The following is a 19883-nucleotide window of genomic DNA, read 5'->3' on the forward strand; positions in this document are numbered from 1 at the left end:
TCGTTTTTGTCATTGTGCCTGGAAAAGTTTATGCTGTTGTGCAAATATTAGCAATTTATCCTTAACACGAATGAAAGTGACAACTACAAAGTTGTCACTTTCATTCGTCACCCTCCATAGTTTTTGATAACATTGGGAAATTACATTTGTCACATCTATTTTCAAGCACGCACGTACATTCGTATTACGTATGTCTAACAATGAGAAACATTGTACAAGCAACAGTATTGATGTATCAAAATACATTGTGTCTAATGTTAAAACATATTTTTAAGAGGTTTGATGGTAATCCTGCTGTGAGCGGCATTTATTTTAAGGAGCCTAATTTAAAAAGAAGTAATGTACAGTACTACGTTGATATTAATTCCGAGGTGCTCTTGAATGCATCGTGGCTGTCACATGGCAGGTGGAGTTGATGGGGTTTGCGCTATAGTTGAGCGACTACAAGCCAGGCAAGTTTTCTCTTCGACCGATTAACCTTGCGTGCGACACCCTGTTGTGTCACTTTGGGAATGTTTGTGTTTTCCCGTGCTCTCATTTAATCGGGGAGGGTCTTCAAAAGGATACATTGAAGCATTTATAGTTCGACAACCGTCTAGAGGTGACGCCTATGTAAGTAAAACAAAGCTACACATTCGTGACATTTGCCTTATATTCTGTCTGTTTAAAATATAGCTGACGTTGAATTCCATGAAAATTATCTAGTGCAACTGTCTTGCATAGTAACAAACCTGAACTCTGAAAACGCATTAAAGCCTGGTCCGAAAGGATCACCAGTGTTGCCAAAAGGAACGATAGTTCCCAAAAATCAAAGACAATGTTGCATTAATAGGTACGGCAGTTTTACGGAGTAATTATGACATCCAATATTGCACTGACTGGTGAGCTGTTTGTACCTTAGGCCTATTGTTATTTTCGGTGGCTCCACTCTAGAGTAGATCTCTGAGACTTGGTTCAATTTTTTTGGTACACTACGTTATGATAATGAATCCAGTCATTAAGTAATTTCAGTCCAACATTTTGCCTTCCTCCTTAAGCGGTGGAGGTATCTTGTTTTTTCGGGAGACATTAAAATGCTGCTTTTTTTTCTCTTCCCTAATTCTTTTTGCGTCAGTGTTGGACAGTTCAGCAAGTACTACACGACACATTCCAATTCTATTCTGCAGGTGCCTTGTCAAAGACACTGCTCCAACTGTGACACATGGTGTCTGACATAGCTATGTTATAACCACTTCGTGGCACCAACCTTTTTTTCTCTTTTTTTTCTTATAAAATGTTTGTTTAGGAAAAAGGCACCTGTTAAAATTGGAACATTTATTTAAGTGGTGATTATTTGGAGGTACGGCCATCTTTTAGAGTGGAGGCCACTATTTGAATTACGTATTGAACATTATTTCACGCCAAGTCTATAGAACAGTGTTTCCCAACTTTTGTTGAGCCTAGGCACCTATTTTAGATAGTGCCATAGCTTTCTAAGCCTTGTATTGTGCACTTTTTATGTACTGTTATGTATTGTATGCCACTTAGTCATTGCATATATACCCCCCCACCCCACACGCACACACATACACTATATATAAACTTAATTGCAGAAAATGTCTATCCCAGTTTGCTCCGCAATGCACTGTCAGCTTTGTGATGCTAAATGATGTGTTGTTGCTCTGACACATGCTGTGTAATTGCACATCATCAGTTTCTGACATGGAAGAGAAAGCCCGTACGCTTTGGGGGGAAATAGTGGGTGGTGCAGATCAAAACTAATGAGCAGCTCCCCTCAGCTGAAGCATCTGCCGCATCTAATACTGGAGTTGCATACACACCACAACACAGGGGACTTGAGAGGACATCTCTTCTGTCGCAAAACCCATTTAAAAGCGAACAAGTTGAAAGGCATCACTGGCACAGTGAATTGATTACGGCTGCTGAAAGGGGTGGCATCAGGGGATGCAAGATAAAAGCCTACAAGTTCAATTCAACGTACCATTTAATAGTTACAAAACATGTTTTCACATTTTTTCCCGTCAATATGTCACCTGTAGTCTTTTGCATATCACATTTATGCCATGCAGATATGTAAAGTGGACTAGGGGATTCAGAGATTCTCCCTTTGATCAAATCATCGTTATACCTACAGCCATCTTTTTCCCTGTTGCTATATAGGGTCACAGGATTTGTGTGTCATTTTAACTTTTGCAGCTAATCACATAAATGCGCGTTAACCCTATAGAGCACAGGTGTCAAACTCGAGGCCCGGCGGCCAAATCTGGCCCGCCTTGTCATTTTATGTGGCCCGAGAAAGCAAATCAAACATGTCAACTTCTACCTTGATTGCTAAAATCTGGACCAAAATTTCAACTTCTCATATGTAATAAATAAAGGGATATTGTAAGCATTTTCTTGTTACCAAATCCCTCATTACAGTAACTTTAACAAAAGTTGATCCATCCATCCATCCATCCATCTTCTACCGCTTATCCGGGGCCGGGTCGCGGGGGCAACAGCTTTAGCAGGGAAGCCCAGACTTCCCTCTCCCTAGCTACTTCTTCCAGCTCTCCCCGGGGGATCCCGAGGCGTTCCCAGGCCAGCTGGGTGACATAGTCTCTCCAGCGTGTCCTGGGTCTTCCTCGGGGTCTCCTCCCGGTGGGACATGCCCGGAACACCTCACCAGGGAGGCGTTCAGGAGGCATCCGAATCAGATGCCCAAGCCACCTCATCTGGCTCCTCTCGATGTGGAGGAGAAGCGGCTCGACTCGGAGCCCCTCCCGGATGACCACAGAACTCAACAAAAGTTGAATCAACCATTATTCTTGACTTTTTTAAAGTGCTTTTCACAGTCATAACGGTCACTTCAATGTGGCCCACGACAAAAATGAGTTTGAGACCCCTGCTATAGAGATTGACTGCCATCCGTTGTGAGCTGAGCTGTTGAAAAAGGATAAAAAAAGAGAGGTGTGATCGAGAGGGATGAGAAAGAGAGGAACGGTGCAAAAGGGAGTTGCAACCATGAAGCCAGTCATGCTGCTAATCTGCAAGAAATAATCCTCTGTTTACTGTAGGGATGGAGGGTAAAAAGTGAAAGAGAGAGAGAGAGCAAAAGGGAAAATATGAAATGACTGCAGTTTCTTAGTGGTTATCTGCTCTCCTGTCAGCATAGGGAAAAGTGGGAAGGGAATGTGAAAAGAGGCAAAGCAAGGATGAGGAAAAAATTAAGGAGCGGGAGAAAAGTGCAAGAAATGAAAGGCATTCGCCGATATCACCCACTCCAGCTTGTTCCTTTTAAAGACCAAGCAGGACAACGATGCAGTCAAAACAAGTCATTTGTGACTATATTTTTCTGACTATATATTGGACTACCGTGGGACACAATGTGCATGCTGGTTGCGCTCCACTATGTTCATATTATTCATATTACTATGTTCATCAAGTTATGTGTTTGCCCCAGTGAATAATGCAATCCAATAGAACACAAAAAAAAATGGAAACGGAAATCATATGTTTCATGGTCCCAGTGTGCCAGCATAAAAGTAACATTGGCAGTGTTATAACACAATGTTTTAAATGCATATTATGACGCGCCATATGGGGACGTGAGCCTGTTTGACCTCTGTTTTAGTTTTTCAAGAAAAGCTTGAATTCCCAACTGTAGAAGCTCCAGGGCATTCACATTTTGAGATTCCGCTGTACTTTGGTCGAGCTCTCTGCTGTTATTACAGCACGTTTGAGACCTAAAGCTTTTTGGTGCACTCTGCAGGGTAAACTGCGAGCAACACATCCTCTCTATTTATTTTGATGATCATCATAATACGTTGTGTCTAAAAAGCGCTTTCATCATAATGACATGTTAAGGAAGTGGAATCCTGCAGAATGACCGCTATCTTGATAGTCAATTATAAGTGCTGCAAATATTAAAGTTCTGCATCGACATGAACATTTTTGGATATTTGTTCTGTGTGCAGTTGGGCATCATATGCATTTTGACTGACATTTCACAGCAGATTGAAGCTCAAGTCAGGCATGTTCCTTCTCAGGCGTCTACTTATCCACATTTTCCAACTATCATGAATATCATTTTCACACAGCATGAATAAATACCCTTTGTTGATTCGCTCTTTTCCACAGATTGAACAAATAATTTGCAATCTCCAGAAGGTTTTCTTGCAGAATTGCACAGTTCTTTAGCTTGATTCATCATCCCGTCAACTCTGATCAGCCCCCCTGCCTCTACAAAAGAAAAGTATCTCCACAGCATGATGTTGCCACCATCATGTTTCACAGTAGGGACGGTGATGAACAACATTCCCTCTAATTTTCAAGTTTTTGATCATACACACAATTCTCGCTGAGAATTCCTTCGATCACTGTGAGCAACATCTGACGTGCACGCTGTGGCTCCACCAATATAGCACCTATTAAAATTCTTATATCTTATCAAAATAAGAAGATTTGCCAAGTGGTTTCCCGAACTTTTAACCCTTTCAGGGGCATCCGTTACTACAGTGGACAGCTTATCATGTTATTAGGTTGCAGGGTGCATGAAGGGGTTACTATAAGTGCTTTGGCCCACTTGGAACGCTAAGGACAATCCTGTTTTTCATGAGCTGTGTAATACAGTAGAACTCCTCTACAACAAAATCATGTTTGCGGCCAGAAATTTTTCACAACGGGGGGTCTTTTCACTCTAGCAAGTTTGATCTCAAACGTAAACGCACACAAAAGTGTTTGTGTGTATGTGTACTTTTAATTTTTATTCCAGGCTTTGTACGTGTGAACGTTCCACACAATTTGTTGCGGTGCAAAATATATCGCAACAAAATACATCGGTGCAGCGCCGGAGCAAATGTGTGCCGCGTGAACACCCCTTATGTGTTGTGTTTTGTTATTTTGACTTCAAAATGGCGCTGCGACAGTAGCTGCCTTTCCAGCAGCTCCGATATTTTGTTCTTCGACTTCTTCCTTTTCTAACTTTGCTGCTGTGAATTGGGAATTTCTCCATTGCGAGACTAATAAAGGTATTCTTATCTTATAACATACATATACAAAGTAATATCTAGTAACATGTTGTCGTTAATGTCCATTTACCTTATTTTTCCCATTTCTACAGTGATTATAAACTTTGTCCAGATTGATGACCCCGTGTGCTTCTTGTTTAGACTTTATATGCATCAGCTGGTTGAAGTCCCTGCTTATTTATGTGTGCTCTGTCAGGAAGAAGTCAAGCTAACCGCAGCTATGTGACAGTAACACACTACCAAGGCAGTAAGAAGGTAAGATAAGAAAACCTTTATTGTCTCATGATGGAGAAATTTGCAATGTACAGCAGCAAAAAAAAAAAAAAATCCCCAATTTATTCCATTGCCATTAAACATGAAAGCAAAACAACTGCTACATCATCGGACTCTTCCCCAAACTCTTTGTAGAGGAATTAGAGACATGGGTGATGGCAATTGAATCACTAAAAGCACCAGCCCTAAACGTGGAAACGTAGACTTGAGTGGCATCCCTGGGGATTCCTTGAGGGGACTCCCTCCCCCCAAAACGTTAAAATTAATTGCACAGTAATTGTGAAAGTGTTCAATTTTTAAAATAATGTTCAGTGAACACTTATGAACTATGAATTAAAGTCTGTTAAGTATAATTTTTGAGTGAAATTAGTTTATGATATCTTAAAAGCGACTTTAAATACGAGGTCTTCATGTTATTTGGCATAAACGATCATGTGGTGTGACGAATTATCGCAATAATGACATCAAAATAAATACCTAATTTTTTTCACTGTGTGCAAGACCTGATAGTCCATAAAAACTACCTCCTCTCCTCTTTGTTGTATAACATGTAAGCCATGTGTGGCCTCTTGTCAAACATCTACAGAGATGTCAGTGATTTGCAAAAAGGGAACAAATCACCTTTGAAATTTCAGTTTCACCCGCACCTTCACAAAAGTGCGATTTGTGAGCTTCAGGAAAATCATTATTCATGTGATGGCCAGCAACTGTTAAATATTACCACAAAATAGGCAAATCTACCGAGAAGGAGGTTATGTGTGTGAGCGATTCCTCCTCATTTGACGAAGCCTGTTTGGATTAGTGTCACCAGCTAGAGGCCAAACCTAAGCCGCAGGCCCTCGATACAACTGTGTGTGCGGTTGTGCCTAGTTGAGCCAACAGGAGACACCAGATTCTTCACCAATTAACATCAACAAGACAGCACCTCTGACATTTGAGATTTCTACATTCTCTTATATCTTTTGAGCTCAACTGAAAATCATATTTATGGCTTCTAAATGGCCCTAAGGGTGTCAGCAACTTGATCTGTAAAGATGCGTATGGAAATGTTCTCCGTCTAGATCGTGTTGCCCAGTTTTGATATACTAAAATTGGTTGCGCCTCATCATTTTTGGAGTGTCCGTGGCTCATTGTTAACGACCCGCGTCGGGGATGAGGAGCTCTGGGCTCAATTAGTCACTGTAAAAATACGAAGAACTATTGCTGTTCAAATATTGTCAATGCTGTGTATAAATGAAATGATATTGAATTCGTTTTCATGTAGAGATGGGCAATAATACAAGAACAATTTCAATAGAAAATGCCTTCAAAAATTTGACGGAAAAAAAATCACTATGGAACCCTGATTCCGGCATTATGCATGTTGGAGTTAGCGCATAGCAGACTTCAATGATGAAGTAGTGCAACCAATGAAGAAGCAGCAGCTAAACCATCAAAAAAGTAGAACACATACCAGAATCATGATCATAATCTGAATCATCTTTATTGGCCGAGTATGTGGAACACACAAGGAATTTGTTTCCGGTAGACCACGCTGCACTCGTATCATCATAAACAAGGACATGACAAAGAAGTATGGAAGGACATTCCGTAGTATAAGTTAACCGTTGTGTGGTGGTACAGCCCAGTGACAACTGCTAGTTATGGCCAAAGTTTCATTTCATTCGGACAAAACGCTAAGAAACGGGGCCTAATTAGAGTTGGGGCCCGTTTTTTTTTTTTGGTCACCCTGTATTAATGGCATTCACCAATCTTAGAAAAGGTTAATGTACCATGATTTACAGCTAGTCTTTGTTATTAATGAATCACACCTCATTGCAGTGTTGCTGATTAACATTTTGTGTGTGGTGGATGTGTCAGAAGTTTGGATGGGTGGATTTGCGTAAATGAAAAAGCACATAAATCGAGGTGTTTTGAAATGGACGTAGGCGTGAACGGGGCGTTATGGGCCTAAATTAATAAGGTTCCATTGATTGCTGAACTGTAAGTTAATATTGTCATTGTTGGTCGTAATTCTCGCACCTGCAAGATGACTATTTTTCAGGAGAAACAAAAAGTGACATCTTTCTTGAGTTCCCAAACACCGCCTCAGTCAGGCTGGTATTATACATTGTCTTGCAAGTCTCTGAGCCATGAGTGATGCATGAAATAAAACGGTGGTTTGATAAACACTGTGAATCAGCCAGATATTAATCTGCTAATTAAGTGTCTCACAAGCTTCCTTCTGCAAAGTAGCATTATAGTGATAGTTTTTAACCAAAGAAGCCTACTCAAACGTATCCAACCCGTTTTCACTCGTTTTAAGAAAAAACAGCCGGACTTTGATTCTAGGTAACAGTTAAGCGGCACGGGTCTCCAGAGTCAGGAAACAATCGACGGTTTACACTTCTCAGCCGGCGTTGAGAGCATAGATAATAGATTTGCTCTCAGGCTATTTTCAACACATTAAAGTGGTTAGTGATGCATTGAAAGTGTGGAAACAAACAGCTCATTTCCAGTGGCCTTACCTCAAACGAGGGTAAGCGGTATAGAAAATGGATGACGCCAATGTGGATATTTGAAGTGTGGTCATTCCTGTGATTTATTTTTTTTCAGTTTCAGGATTTTCCTTTCTTATATAATAAACAGCATCCTCATCACTGTGTACCAACATCTTGTAGAAAGCAATGTTCACAAATAACTTTGTCACTGTTGTCTTCCCTGCAGATACATTTCTTGAGGTCTAATGCCAACCACCATTACCATGGAAACTGAGGCTAGTCACATGCTCGAGGCAGCTCTGGAGCAGATGGATGACATCATTGCCGGTATGGGTGCTACCTAGCAATAACTTTAATTCAGGGTTTGTGAAAATGTTGTCATGTCGTGTTCCAGTTTTTAAATGACTTATGGGGACTAAAAAGCTTCATTCTCAAGATGGTCTATCAGTTTAACTTTGAAGTAAATACAATCAATTAAAGTATGAGTACATGCCTGAATGCTATATGTAGTTGCAAATCTGTAAAATGTGTTGTTTACTTTGACGTCTGCAGTTATCGTCACCAATATTTTACTTTTTTTTTTTTTTTAAACCCCAAATCTACTTTTCAAGCAGCCAACCTCCGATGATTGATAATTAAAAAAAATTGTGTGCATGAGCCTGATAGGTTGCGCAAGCTGTAGCATACGTTATTTTTTTTCTGTCCCTCTGCATCACTCGTGGTCGACTTGGTAGCACTCTTCAAACCCTGAACCTCTGCATTGTGAGGTCAACGTGCTGCCCTTTTTCTTTGTCTTAACCCAAAATGAAGATTTGGGTTAAATGAGGCAAAAATCCTCTCCAAAAAAAGGGAAATGAAAATATAAAATAAAAGCAATATTGAAAAAAAAGTGAAAATATTTCATGAATTGCCTTTATTAATTAATGGCCAATATTATGTTTTAGCCCAAAAATATATAAATCATTTTTTTGTTCTATGGAGCATTATCTTTTCTTTTCACACTCTCATTAAAAACTCTTCAGTAAATTTATGCAAGGTTGTTCAGGAATAAGCTTTTTACAAATGCCTTCTGAGTGCTTTGCTCTGATTAAACTCTACTTGAAGTTATACAGACCTCTTACTGGCCAGTCTCTTTGCAATTTATTTCAGTTGTACCCCAGTAATGAAAGTATTTTTTTCCTCCTCTTGTTGTCTCCCACATTCACCTTCAGGTTCTAAAGCAGCAGCGCTGGAACTCACTAATGGCATGCATGACCTTGATTCTGTCGTCAGCTCCGGCCCTTTGCAGGTCATTCAGTTGGCTGTAGACCTCAAACTTGCTTTGGAGCTTCAGCCTAACCAGGAAGACAGAGAGCGCCTCAGAGCACAGTTGCCCATCGAAACGGCAGAGGCTCTCAAAGACTGGCTCCAGAGTGGAGATGTGAGTGTACATTGGGTGCTTGAATGGCTCATCTTTTTCAACCATCATTATTCCTTATTTCAAGGCATGGGAGTGCAGAGGGTAGGGCCACAGCATTTCCTCTAAAAACAATCAAAACAACCGCCCCACACACACACACAAACAAACAAACACAGCCCACTTTACAAAAGAGAACGATTTAAAAAGCAAAACAAATGACAGTGAAGAGTTGAAATATTAAATGTTACTACCACAGCAATACTAACGAGCACGGTGGCCCTATTATCCTTTTAAATGGATCATTCGGTCGGGATGGCCCAGTTCTTGCTCAAAAACTATTTTTTGATCAAGAAAATTATATTAGCTTGCATTTTCAATTTCATCAATTAGTTTCAGAGACATCAGTAAATAACTACCTCTATCGAAACGCCCTTTTCTAGTAAGAAACACAGCCCACATCAAATACAGATCAAATACAATATTGAGAGTCACTATGACTAGACACTAGACACATGACACATGACCAAACTCAGAAAACAGGTGGGCCGTGATTGGTCGTTACCTGAGGCCGCAGGCGCTGTATGGCAAGGACATTTTAAAAAATGACCGACATTCAGATGGATAAAAACATTTGCTGCCTATTTCATATTCAAGAAATTCAAAATCAATTTGAATACCGTGTTTAGAGGGTGTAAATGGCCATGTTATTCTAAAAACAATTTTATGGTTGACTTCTCCTTTAAGAATCGAATATTTCTTCTACCCTTAATATGTATGAATTGTGTAATGAGGAAAAATAGGTACTGTCAATTAAGTCTCTTGTGTTGTTGAATTGTGTGTTGCGACCTAAAGACAAAAACTGCTATTGTACAAAGCACCTATACAGTAAATACACCCAGATCATCCACAACCATGATATTGATTCATTTTTACAGATCTGGTTTACAAGCTTGTCTGGATGTCTCTTTGAATAAGAGTTTTGTTCGGTTTCGCATGGGAAAAGGCAACATGTCCAATGCCGCATGACTTAGATAAGTAGTTAATCTCTTCCATGGAGAGTCAGCTGGTTTTAAAAAGTGAATAGCCTCAAGCTATTTTATACTTTGATTTAATCTCATTTATGCTTTATCATTTTTTGGGGCACTTTTATATGTATATATTTACTTGTGGGGATAAAGTGCAGTTGCAAATAAAACTTGAGTCAAAGAACAAACCACATGAATTATCTAGTAATCAATCATTTAGTGTTTTCACAGTCCAAAGTCAGTCAGTTGCAGTCTGGTTACACAGGGTCAAGTGGATGGTCAGAGGGAGGTGAGGAATTTGGCTGCTGTGTTACAGAAAGCCTATTGTAAAGTGTCCTTGGGTGTCTTGAAAGGCGCTTATAAATAAAATGTTTTATTATTATTATTATTATTATTTATTTTCAGAACCATGCATATGTTTTTTCCCTTTTCAAACTGATATTTTCTATTTCACAATTTAATTTGTGAAATAGAGTGGATGGCAAATCCGCCAGTTCTGAGGTTTCAAATCCGGGTTCTGGTCTTTCTGTGTGGAGTTGCATGTTCTCCCCATGCTTGCCTGGGTTTTCTTTGGGTATTCCAGCTTCCTCCTGGATTCCAAAAAACATGGATGTTAGTTTCATTGACTACCATACACTAAATTGTCCAAAGGTCGTGACTGTATGAATGCATGGCTCAAAATAACCTTTTTCTTTGATTAGCAGTTTTCATAATCAGGAACCTCATTTGAGGAGCAATTTATTAATTTTGAGGAGAACATTTTTGGCAGGTTAATCCCATGGACCTGAAGCAAGGGTTTTGTTCAACAATCAAAATACATAAAACAGTTGATCTAGGGCTGTAAGTATTGAATATTTTAGTATACCCTACTGAATATTCTGGAGAATAATCATGTAGTCAGATAAACTATATTTTAAGGAAATGCGTTTCACTTTATCACAAACAACCACTTGTTTTCCTTTTTAATGTAATCAACAGTTTTACTTCTTAAATTCACATACAGTAATCCCTCGTTTATCACGGTTAATGGGAACCAAAACCACTTTGCGATAAAATTCGCGAAGTATATGTTGCTTTATGTGACTCGCTGTTGTTTTGCTGACTTTCGCTGCTTCTCGCGGACCTTTTGCGGACTTAAAAAAAAAAAATGAATGTTTGAAAAAATCCGCGATGCACTGAAGCCGCGATAAATGAACCGCGAAATGGCGAGGGATCACTGTACATGAAAAATGTGTCTCGAACTATTCAGCTCGGATAGGCTCCAGCTCACCCACATAAGGATAAGCGGTATCGAAAATGGATGGATTTATTCTTCACCTCAAATTTTATCCATCTACCAAACAATTTTGGATACCACTTGTCCTAATTACCATTTGTCCATTATACAACTTGCACTTGCCTACTTCATAGTTGTTACATGCCCACTAAACACAGGAAAAAAAATAACTCATGGCGTCAACCCACAAAATTAAATTAGAACTTTGCAACAGCTGCCAGTCTTAAAGGAGTTGATGAACAAACGGACACAATCAGTTGGTGGAGAAACTTCTAACCCTTTTGGAACTAGGATATTGCTCTGGTCAGGAATATTTTGTGGATGATGGCTTCCTAACCGCAAGCGGGCTCATGCTACAAATACATTTCAAGGTTTCAAGTGACACACCTGCACTGCCACTCATTTTAAGTTGTGTGTTTGAAATAATTACATTGTCAATTCTTCAACGTCCTTGGCATTGCTGGTAAAAAAATGAGTGCAATGTAAAGCAAGTATCATGTCTGTACTTATTTTAATAGGATACATACCAGCAATTCTTCAAGTAAAAAACACATAGGGAGAAATATGTCACTCCTTTATCACAACAAGAATATACACAGGGTGAGCGATTGAACTTTCGAGCTTTGATCGTACTCACCGATCATGCACGTTTTCATGAATATAAACCAATTATTATCGGCCATTTTTTGATCAGGGCATTCCTAACCAAAAATGCTAGTTTCCAAACCAAATTATCTTGCAAACCCGATAAAAGAATACCAAAGATTCTAAGAAAATGAAAAACCAAAAGGAGACACTTCATTATCAGTTGAGTGTTTGCAATGTATATTCGGCACAACAATTCCCTCAAAAACTTTTACTATGGCAATAAGTATTATGAAAGACAAGCTAAATTCTTGTCCCCCTTCTCTTCTTTTGGGGTTCCATATAAACTTTCGTTTGTTTTTCCTGGTATAGAAACATGTTTTTTTTTTTGGGGGGGGGGGGGGGGGTTAAAGCCTGCTCCAGTCTTGTGTTGTCCTGCAGAGGCTGCTGTTGTCTTCATAGAAACCGGTTTGACAGGATATTCAAGATACTTGGATCGAGTTCAGCAACTTTTAAAATCCTGCTTTGTTTAAAACAGTAGCTGTCTCAAAAGGGTTCCCACTGTACACCCTACCTACCCCATTGTCTTTGGTTTTCTCATTGTGTTTAAACACAAATGAGTATGAATTTACAATGGACTGTTCCCGTACTACTTGTGCGGGTTAGGAGCCTGTAAATGGGAAAAATCTGTGCATAATTGAATGCATTGGAGTTTAGCAAAATTATTGTTTGTCCGATCAATTCCTGTTTTATTTCGAAAGAGTGACTCTCCAATTATTTCAAGCTACCGTATTTTCACGACTATTCGACGCATCGTACTAATGGCCGCAGTCTCATTAATGCGGGACATTTCTGTATTTTACACATACACAGGACGCATCGTACGAATAGCCGCAGTTTTACAGTGGTAAAACATACGCCAGCTTAAACATACGGCATGCATGCGCGCACTCTAACACGTTAGCTTGAAGCATACGGTAGCATGCCAAGACATACAGATAAGATAAAAACACGTTTTTAAAAAGGCAACAAAAGCAGAACTGAGTTCGGGTGTATTTTATTTAGCCATCGTACAATGTTCTCACGTTTTCGATCAATCATCACCCAGAAATCCATCAAAGTCCTCATCCTCTGTATCAGAAGCAGAGACAATGACAACTGCACATCTCAGTTGTCATTGAATGCATCACATGCTAGTGTGAGTTGCTACGCATTGCCGAGCGGAAAGAAGGAGTAGCAACAGCAAAGTCAACATTTCTCTCGTGTGAAGCTTTCCCACATTTGAAAGTAAAGAACAGAGCGAAACATGGTGGCAGCGCGTGTGTGTGTAGAAAGAATTGAACAATTGTGCAAGTACCGTAATCCATCAAAAACGCCGCGTTCCCTCTCGTTGTTGCGTATTGTGGCGTAACTCGCCCAGCGCTGCCTCTCACTCTTTGTAAAGTTGTGTTTGCCATCGATCATTGTTCCCATGCTGTTCGCAACTTTACTTAGAACGCCCGGTTGATGCCAATGTCCAGCGGTTGGAGTTCTTTAGTCAAGCCTCCGGGAATAACGGCAAGCTCAGAGTTCATTTGCTTGACTTGATTTTTCACCGCTGCTGTGAGATGGTCACGCATGCCAAAAGCATAACCGGTGGCTTTAAGTTTTAACTGAGCTTCGTAGGCATGTCTCTTTGTCGAATTTATTTTCAGGGTTTCTTAGAAACCAAAACCGGAGTTGTTTTGCAACAATGCACATTGCCACACGCTATACAAGTGTTGGTACTGGCTTGAGGCGTCCACGTACACGCCCACCCTTCACCATTGGCGGACTAGCTTGTCTGTCCTCTCTCTCCCTCTCTCTCTCTCTCCCTCTCCATATATGTATATATACACGCCCACCCTTCCCTGATTGGCCGACTTCTTTCACAGTCACTTCCGCCTTTTCTCTATATAAACGGCGTGTCGGCTGTCAGTCAGATTTTGGAACTCAGCGCATATAAAGGACGCTCCGCACCATAAGGCGTCCTGTCCATTTTGGAGAAAATTTAAGACTTTTAATGGCGCCTTATAGTCGTGAAAATACGGTACTTACCCTTGCGCCTGTGCCTGATTGTCAGCACCACCCTGATTGTTTCCATCTGTTGTCCCTGACCTTGTGTTTAAATGGTCCTTGTCTACCTTTGTACTGTGCCAGTGTGGTTCCTGCTTGTATATGCACTCCAGGCTCTCGCCACAGATCTCACCAGTCCATGGCCTGTTTACACCGCCTTGCCGTTTCGAGTTGTCGATCGCTGATCCTCAAATCATTATATCTTTTTACTTTTGCACCCTGCAACTGTGTCCTGTGTCCAAGCCTGGTTCTGACAGTACACACTGGCCAGTATGGACACGGCTGGGGCAGTGAAGCTGGCTGCAGCTCTATCTACACAGGGGATTCGCCTGTCCCAAGAGGAGCAGGTGGCTGCATTACACTATGGTTTCAAGGGGCTCGCCCACAGCCAGGAGAGCTTTAAGGCAGCCGTCACAGCTGGGCAGCTTAATAAACAAATACAGCAGCTACTCATTCTCTTAAAAAAACAACCGTGAAAGCCACCAAGCTTTAGACCCAGCTCCAGTTCAGCCAATCTCCCATGTCGGAGCTGGAACCTGGCAAGCTTCTGCTGAGCGTTTTGCAGGAGACCCTGTTTCATCTGAAGGGGAGAAAGCAAGGGAGCAGAATGGACTGAAGGCAAGGGAAGGAGTCTGTCTGTAACTATTTTGAATTGGATTGGATACAACTTTATTGTCAAATGTGCTGTATGTGGAACAAACGGCACAGATTAAATTTCTTCCCTCTCAAGGCATCCATCCATCTTCTACCGCTTATCCGGGGCCAGGACGCGGGGGCAGCAGTTTTAGCAGGGAAGCCCAGACTTCCCTCTCCCTAGCTACTTCTTCCAGCTCTCTCCGGGGGATCCCGAGGCGTTCCCAGGCCAGCTGGTTGACATGGTCTCTCCAGCGTGTCCTGGGTCGTCCTCGGGGTCTCCATGGTGGGACATGCCCAGAACACCTCACCAGGGAGGCGTTCAGGAGGCATCCGAATCAGATGCCCAAGCCACCTCATCTGGCTCCGCTCGATGTGGAGGAGAAGCGGCTCGACTCTGAGCCCCTCCCGGATGACCGAGCTTCTCACTTTATCTCTAAGGGAGAGCCCGGACACCCTGCGGAGAAAACTCATTTTGGCTGCTAGTATCTGGGATCTCGTTCTTTTGGTCATGACCCATACATACCTCGTGACCATGGATGAGAGTTGGAACGTAGCTCGACCGGTAAATTGAGAGCTTCGCCCTTTGGCTCAGCTCCTTCTTCACCACGACAGACCGTTACAATGTCCACATCACAGCAGACGCTGCACCAATCCGCCTGTCGATCACTGCGCTGGATAGGTTTTCTCATGCGTTGAGAGTTTGCAACCATTGCGCAGTTGCGCAGCTTAGAGGGAACATTGGTGCCGTTGCATCTCCAGAAAATGTAAATCTAAATGAAAGATACCTTTCATTGTCTTGCGTCAGTCACGTTGGAAACTTCTCTTGTCTCGGCAGGCAATTTCCTAGCTGCTGCTGTTCCCTACCGGTATTGAAGTAGAGTAGTAAATGATTACTCTTCTAGGCGATCGACCACACAGGCATACATATTGTGTAATTTCCCACGGCATACCTGACAATAACTTACAAAAACGTGGAACAAAGAGAACAAAAACAACTATGACCACACGTCTCACAGGTTTCACACTGCCTTTGTCCCACCCACTGTTCCTTACGCTCCCTTGATCTATGTCAGCAATTCTCAAACTTTTTACACCAAATGCCACTCAATACAATTTAGCTCTTCAAGTATCACCACTGTAATGACAAACATAACAATTAAAAATATACGGTCTTGGTGTGTTCATATAAAATCAGGCAACGTTTATTCCTAAAAAGTATATTTAATATTTAGTAGACATCACAATATTATGCAATTTGAATATTAAAAACTTATACATGATATATAAAAAAAAATACCTGTACAAAATGATCTATTAAAATGTCTCACACATAATAGGAAAATAAATGAACCTGAGTAAAGTTTTGAAAACTAAAGTGAACTTAGTAGTGAGTCTTTTGCATCCACTCATGGGAAATCATTAGTGGTAGTAATGCACACGTGAATCACTGACTATTGTTGATGTCTGAACAGTGTGGTCAGCTGAATATGCTGGCCACAAATATTTAATATCTTCTTGTCAGTATGCCTGGTGGATCACTAAATTTCATCTAATGTTCTGGTCTATGAAAGCTTTGCAACTTGACTCGATATGAGGATATTGAAGTGGCACATGAGAACCATGCTAAGGTCCCAAAACTGTCACGTAGCAAGGTGGTGGTGTACCCCAAAAAGCAGGCAGGAGGGAGGAGCGGGGTGTATTTGAAGAATTGTATTTAAAAGAAAGAAAACTAAATCCAAAACACACAAAGTCCAAAGTATCAAACAAAAACCATGACAAAATCCAAAACGTAACAATAAACTAAACATGACCGATAACAAGAGCAAACAGTTGGTCCCTAAACCGAATCATGACAAAAACGCACACATGCTTCATGAATTCCTATTTAGGATCATTGTGGTAGCAGAATAGTTCAACACGAGCTTCTTCACTCACCAACCCTTTTCCTCTGAGTAATATCTAACACATTCGAGGTACAGAGTTATTCAACATGAGCTCATTTGCTGTGGATATACAAGTAAAAAGTCTACACAGCCAGTTCAAATGCCAGGGCTTGTGTGGGTGTTTTTTCTTCCCACCATTTATGTGACTTACCTTTAACCCGAACGACTCAATTGGGGGATCAGGGGGGTGATCTCTTCCAGAGGGGAAGTTAAAAAACTGAGATGATGAGGTTGCAAAGTGTGCTATACACCCTCTAATAACTGAGGATGTGGCTGTTTTCAGAAATCTTATCTCTTTGGGGGGGGGGGGGGGGGGTTGTTTTTGTTTTTTTGGGGGGAACGGGGGCAACATTGACAGGTATTTTATTTTTATTTATTTGACCCAAATGTCCCTGGGTGTGAGTGTGAGCGTGGATGGTTGTTCATCTCTGTGTGCCCTGCAATTGGCTGGCAACCGATTCAGGGTGTCCCCCGCCTACTGCCCGAAGACGGCTGGGATAGGCTCCAGCACCCCCCGCGACCCTAGTGAGGATCAAGCGGTACGGAAGATGAATGAATGAATGAATGAATGACCCAAATGAGCTGTATAGGTTGTAGGTCACATGAGTGGTGGAAATGATTTAAAAATGATTAATTCTGGTCTTTTTGAAATCTCATTCACTTCCAACAGGTGTGTGTTGACTTTTTAAAAATACTTTTATCCAATATGTTTTGTAATGGCTAAGATATTTGCCACAGTTTGTTTTGGAGGGTTTTCAGCGGTGCTAAAGGCTTGAAGCTCGATTCTAATAGCCTGATTGATGATTTCACAACTATGAGGATATGTGTATGAGGATGATCGATCCTTCTTCTACGTGGAATTGTACTTAATCTGTCCACCTTTTGTATTTCGTGTTCCTTCTAGCTGACTTAGTGGAACAGGATTAAATATGTTCGCCCTCTACAATTATTCCGAGCCCTGGGGGAGTTCTTTCCATTGGATAACTCCACCGAGAAGCACAAACACATCTAAACACAGGAAGTGTATTTGCAGGACTTTGTGATTGTACAGTAATTGCTCGGAGCATCACAGGCCTTTCAGCTTTAAAATGTGCAGTCCTGCGTAAAACAAAACTGGTGTTTCAGCAATGTTAGAAGGGCCAATATATTGACATTGTTACATAGCAAAACCAGAGACCTCTCTGCCAGGGCTGAACTGGGAAAAATGTTGCAGCGCCATTTTTCTATTTGTTTGTTTATCTGTTAGTTAAATGACTGCTAATGCTGATGAGTGACACCATTACGATTCTGATGATGTTTATTGCGCAGAGATTTTAATGGACTTTCCGAGGATCCGGCTCAATGTAGCTATCCTACTATTTACTGGTTTGTTATTGTATGGCAAATGATGTTCATAAAAGAACAAAGCTATTGGACTTAATTTTGATCACATCAGAAGCGATGAATTGCCAAACTGTTATTGGTAATAACGGACAAAATTATTTGGGACACTCCTTTTCCATACCCTTTGTAGTGGAACTTGCATACTCATAGTTTGGCGATTTGCATATTTAATTTAATTTAATTTTTGTTTTAATATGTTTTCTTTTGTGCACCCAGTATTTTGAAAATATTTTTCATATCCCCCCCCCATCCCTTTTTCCCCATTTTTCTTGGGAAACGCATATTGAATGACTATCAGCATTTAAAAAAACTCAAATTTAGGGCTCAAATTAAGATTTTGAAACAAAAATCTTTTACTTTCATTAATTTTTATCCAGTGTAATGCAGCGACTTCATTGATCACACAGTCCCAAATTTTGTTTAAAATGTTGATATGGATGTTCAGGAAGTAAACGTGTTTTTATCCATAAGATCTTTTATGGGTGGGATTTATGAATGCAGGTCTCCTCCCTTGTTGATGTAATGAGATGAATAGCTGACAGTGAGAATGGTTCCATCGGACACGCGCTGAATCGAAACCAAATTATGTTGTCATGCAGAGTCAAACTCTTGAGAGAAAAGAGAAGTACAGTATGTCGACAGTGCAACATGAACTCACTCTGACACTTATTTGTAGAGGTCTTTCACAACCACCACAGCTCCACACAAAGTACCACACATAAGATAAAAGTCAGATTTAAAAACTTCCATCCGATTTTCCGAAACAAAAAGTTATAAATTAATAGCAGAGAGCATAAATACAATATTTTACTAAAACAATGGCGGGTCTCATCTTGAGTCGAAATCTGAAGAATAAATACAGTCCGTGTTTTAAGTTGGGTTTCTAAAATGAATATACATGTGACACAAAATGAAAATACATGCGCATCCACGAGATTTTCATATCAACATGTTGAGCAGATGTTTGTATGTTGTGCTCGCGTAAGAACCTGACATTGCGCCAAGATGGACACAAACAGATGACAATAGAGGCCAACTTTTTCAACCACCCCCTCTTTCTGGGCTTGGCCATTTGGCTGGAGGATGGACAACTGAAACGGTGGGAGAAGGGAGCTGAGAAAATATAGCTTGAAAGGCGAGAAAGCAAGCAAGGAAGGAGTATTTGTTGATAATGGGGTCAACATGAAACACAAGTGGTGGGGAAAAGGGGGACAGAATGCAGACAAAAGAGGTCAGTTGCACTAAAACGGAGAAGGAAAGCGAGCAGCTGTATGAGCGGGCAAAACGGTGGAAGAGAGTTTTCCGCTAAGCAGAGATCATGAAAATATATAATAGCCGCGAACGGTGACGTGACACATTTTCACACTTAACAGTACTTTCTGCAAACTCAAGACTCACTTGATGTGGGCTGGGTCAAAATACGCACAGAGGGAGGGAGGTAGGGAGGGAGAGAGACAAACACACACACACAGTCTCAGATTCTGCCCATCTGAGATAAAATCCGAGAGGAAATAGACGGGGGCAGAAATGGGCTGGTAGCATGGAGACTGCCATTGATATCTATAAGCACTTCTCGTGGCTCAAAAAAGTAAGTGTTTAAGCTTCAGCATGTCATTTCTCGATAATGTCATTTCTTGATCACTTCTGCTCTTAATTTCCAAAAGCACATCACGCTGAGTCAGTAATTTCTCATGGCAACAGACGAGGAAAATTGTGTGGTGCTGAAAAATTGTTTCTCTAGTAGTAGATGATTACTTTTCTAGCTTGGATGCTTTCGATT

At 40.9% G+C, this 19883-nt stretch overlaps 1 protein-coding gene across 16 annotated transcripts in view; it reads left to right on the forward strand.

Moving 5' to 3' along the window:
* The first annotated feature begins 376 nt into the window (after positions 1-376).
* Positions 377-19883, forward strand: part of ppfibp2b (PPFIA binding protein 2b) — a 54262-nt gene continuing 34755 nt past the window's right edge. For 11 of the 16 annotated variants that reach the window (XM_052062023.1, XM_052062028.1, XM_052062026.1 and 8 more), the window contains exons 1-3: positions 459-612; positions 7989-8089; positions 8974-9182. In XM_052062023.1, the coding sequence (XP_051917983.1) occupies positions 8008-8089; positions 8974-9182 (291 nt within the window). In that variant the 5' untranslated portion in view covers positions 459-612; positions 7989-8007. The other 5 variants (XM_052062024.1, XM_052062034.1, XM_052062038.1 and 2 more) reach the window with 5 other exon arrangements.

Source organism: Hippocampus zosterae, chromosome 3 (assembly GCF_025434085.1).
Source record: "Hippocampus zosterae strain Florida chromosome 3, ASM2543408v3, whole genome shotgun sequence".
NCBI lineage: Eukaryota > Metazoa > Chordata > Actinopteri > Syngnathiformes > Syngnathidae > Hippocampus > Hippocampus zosterae.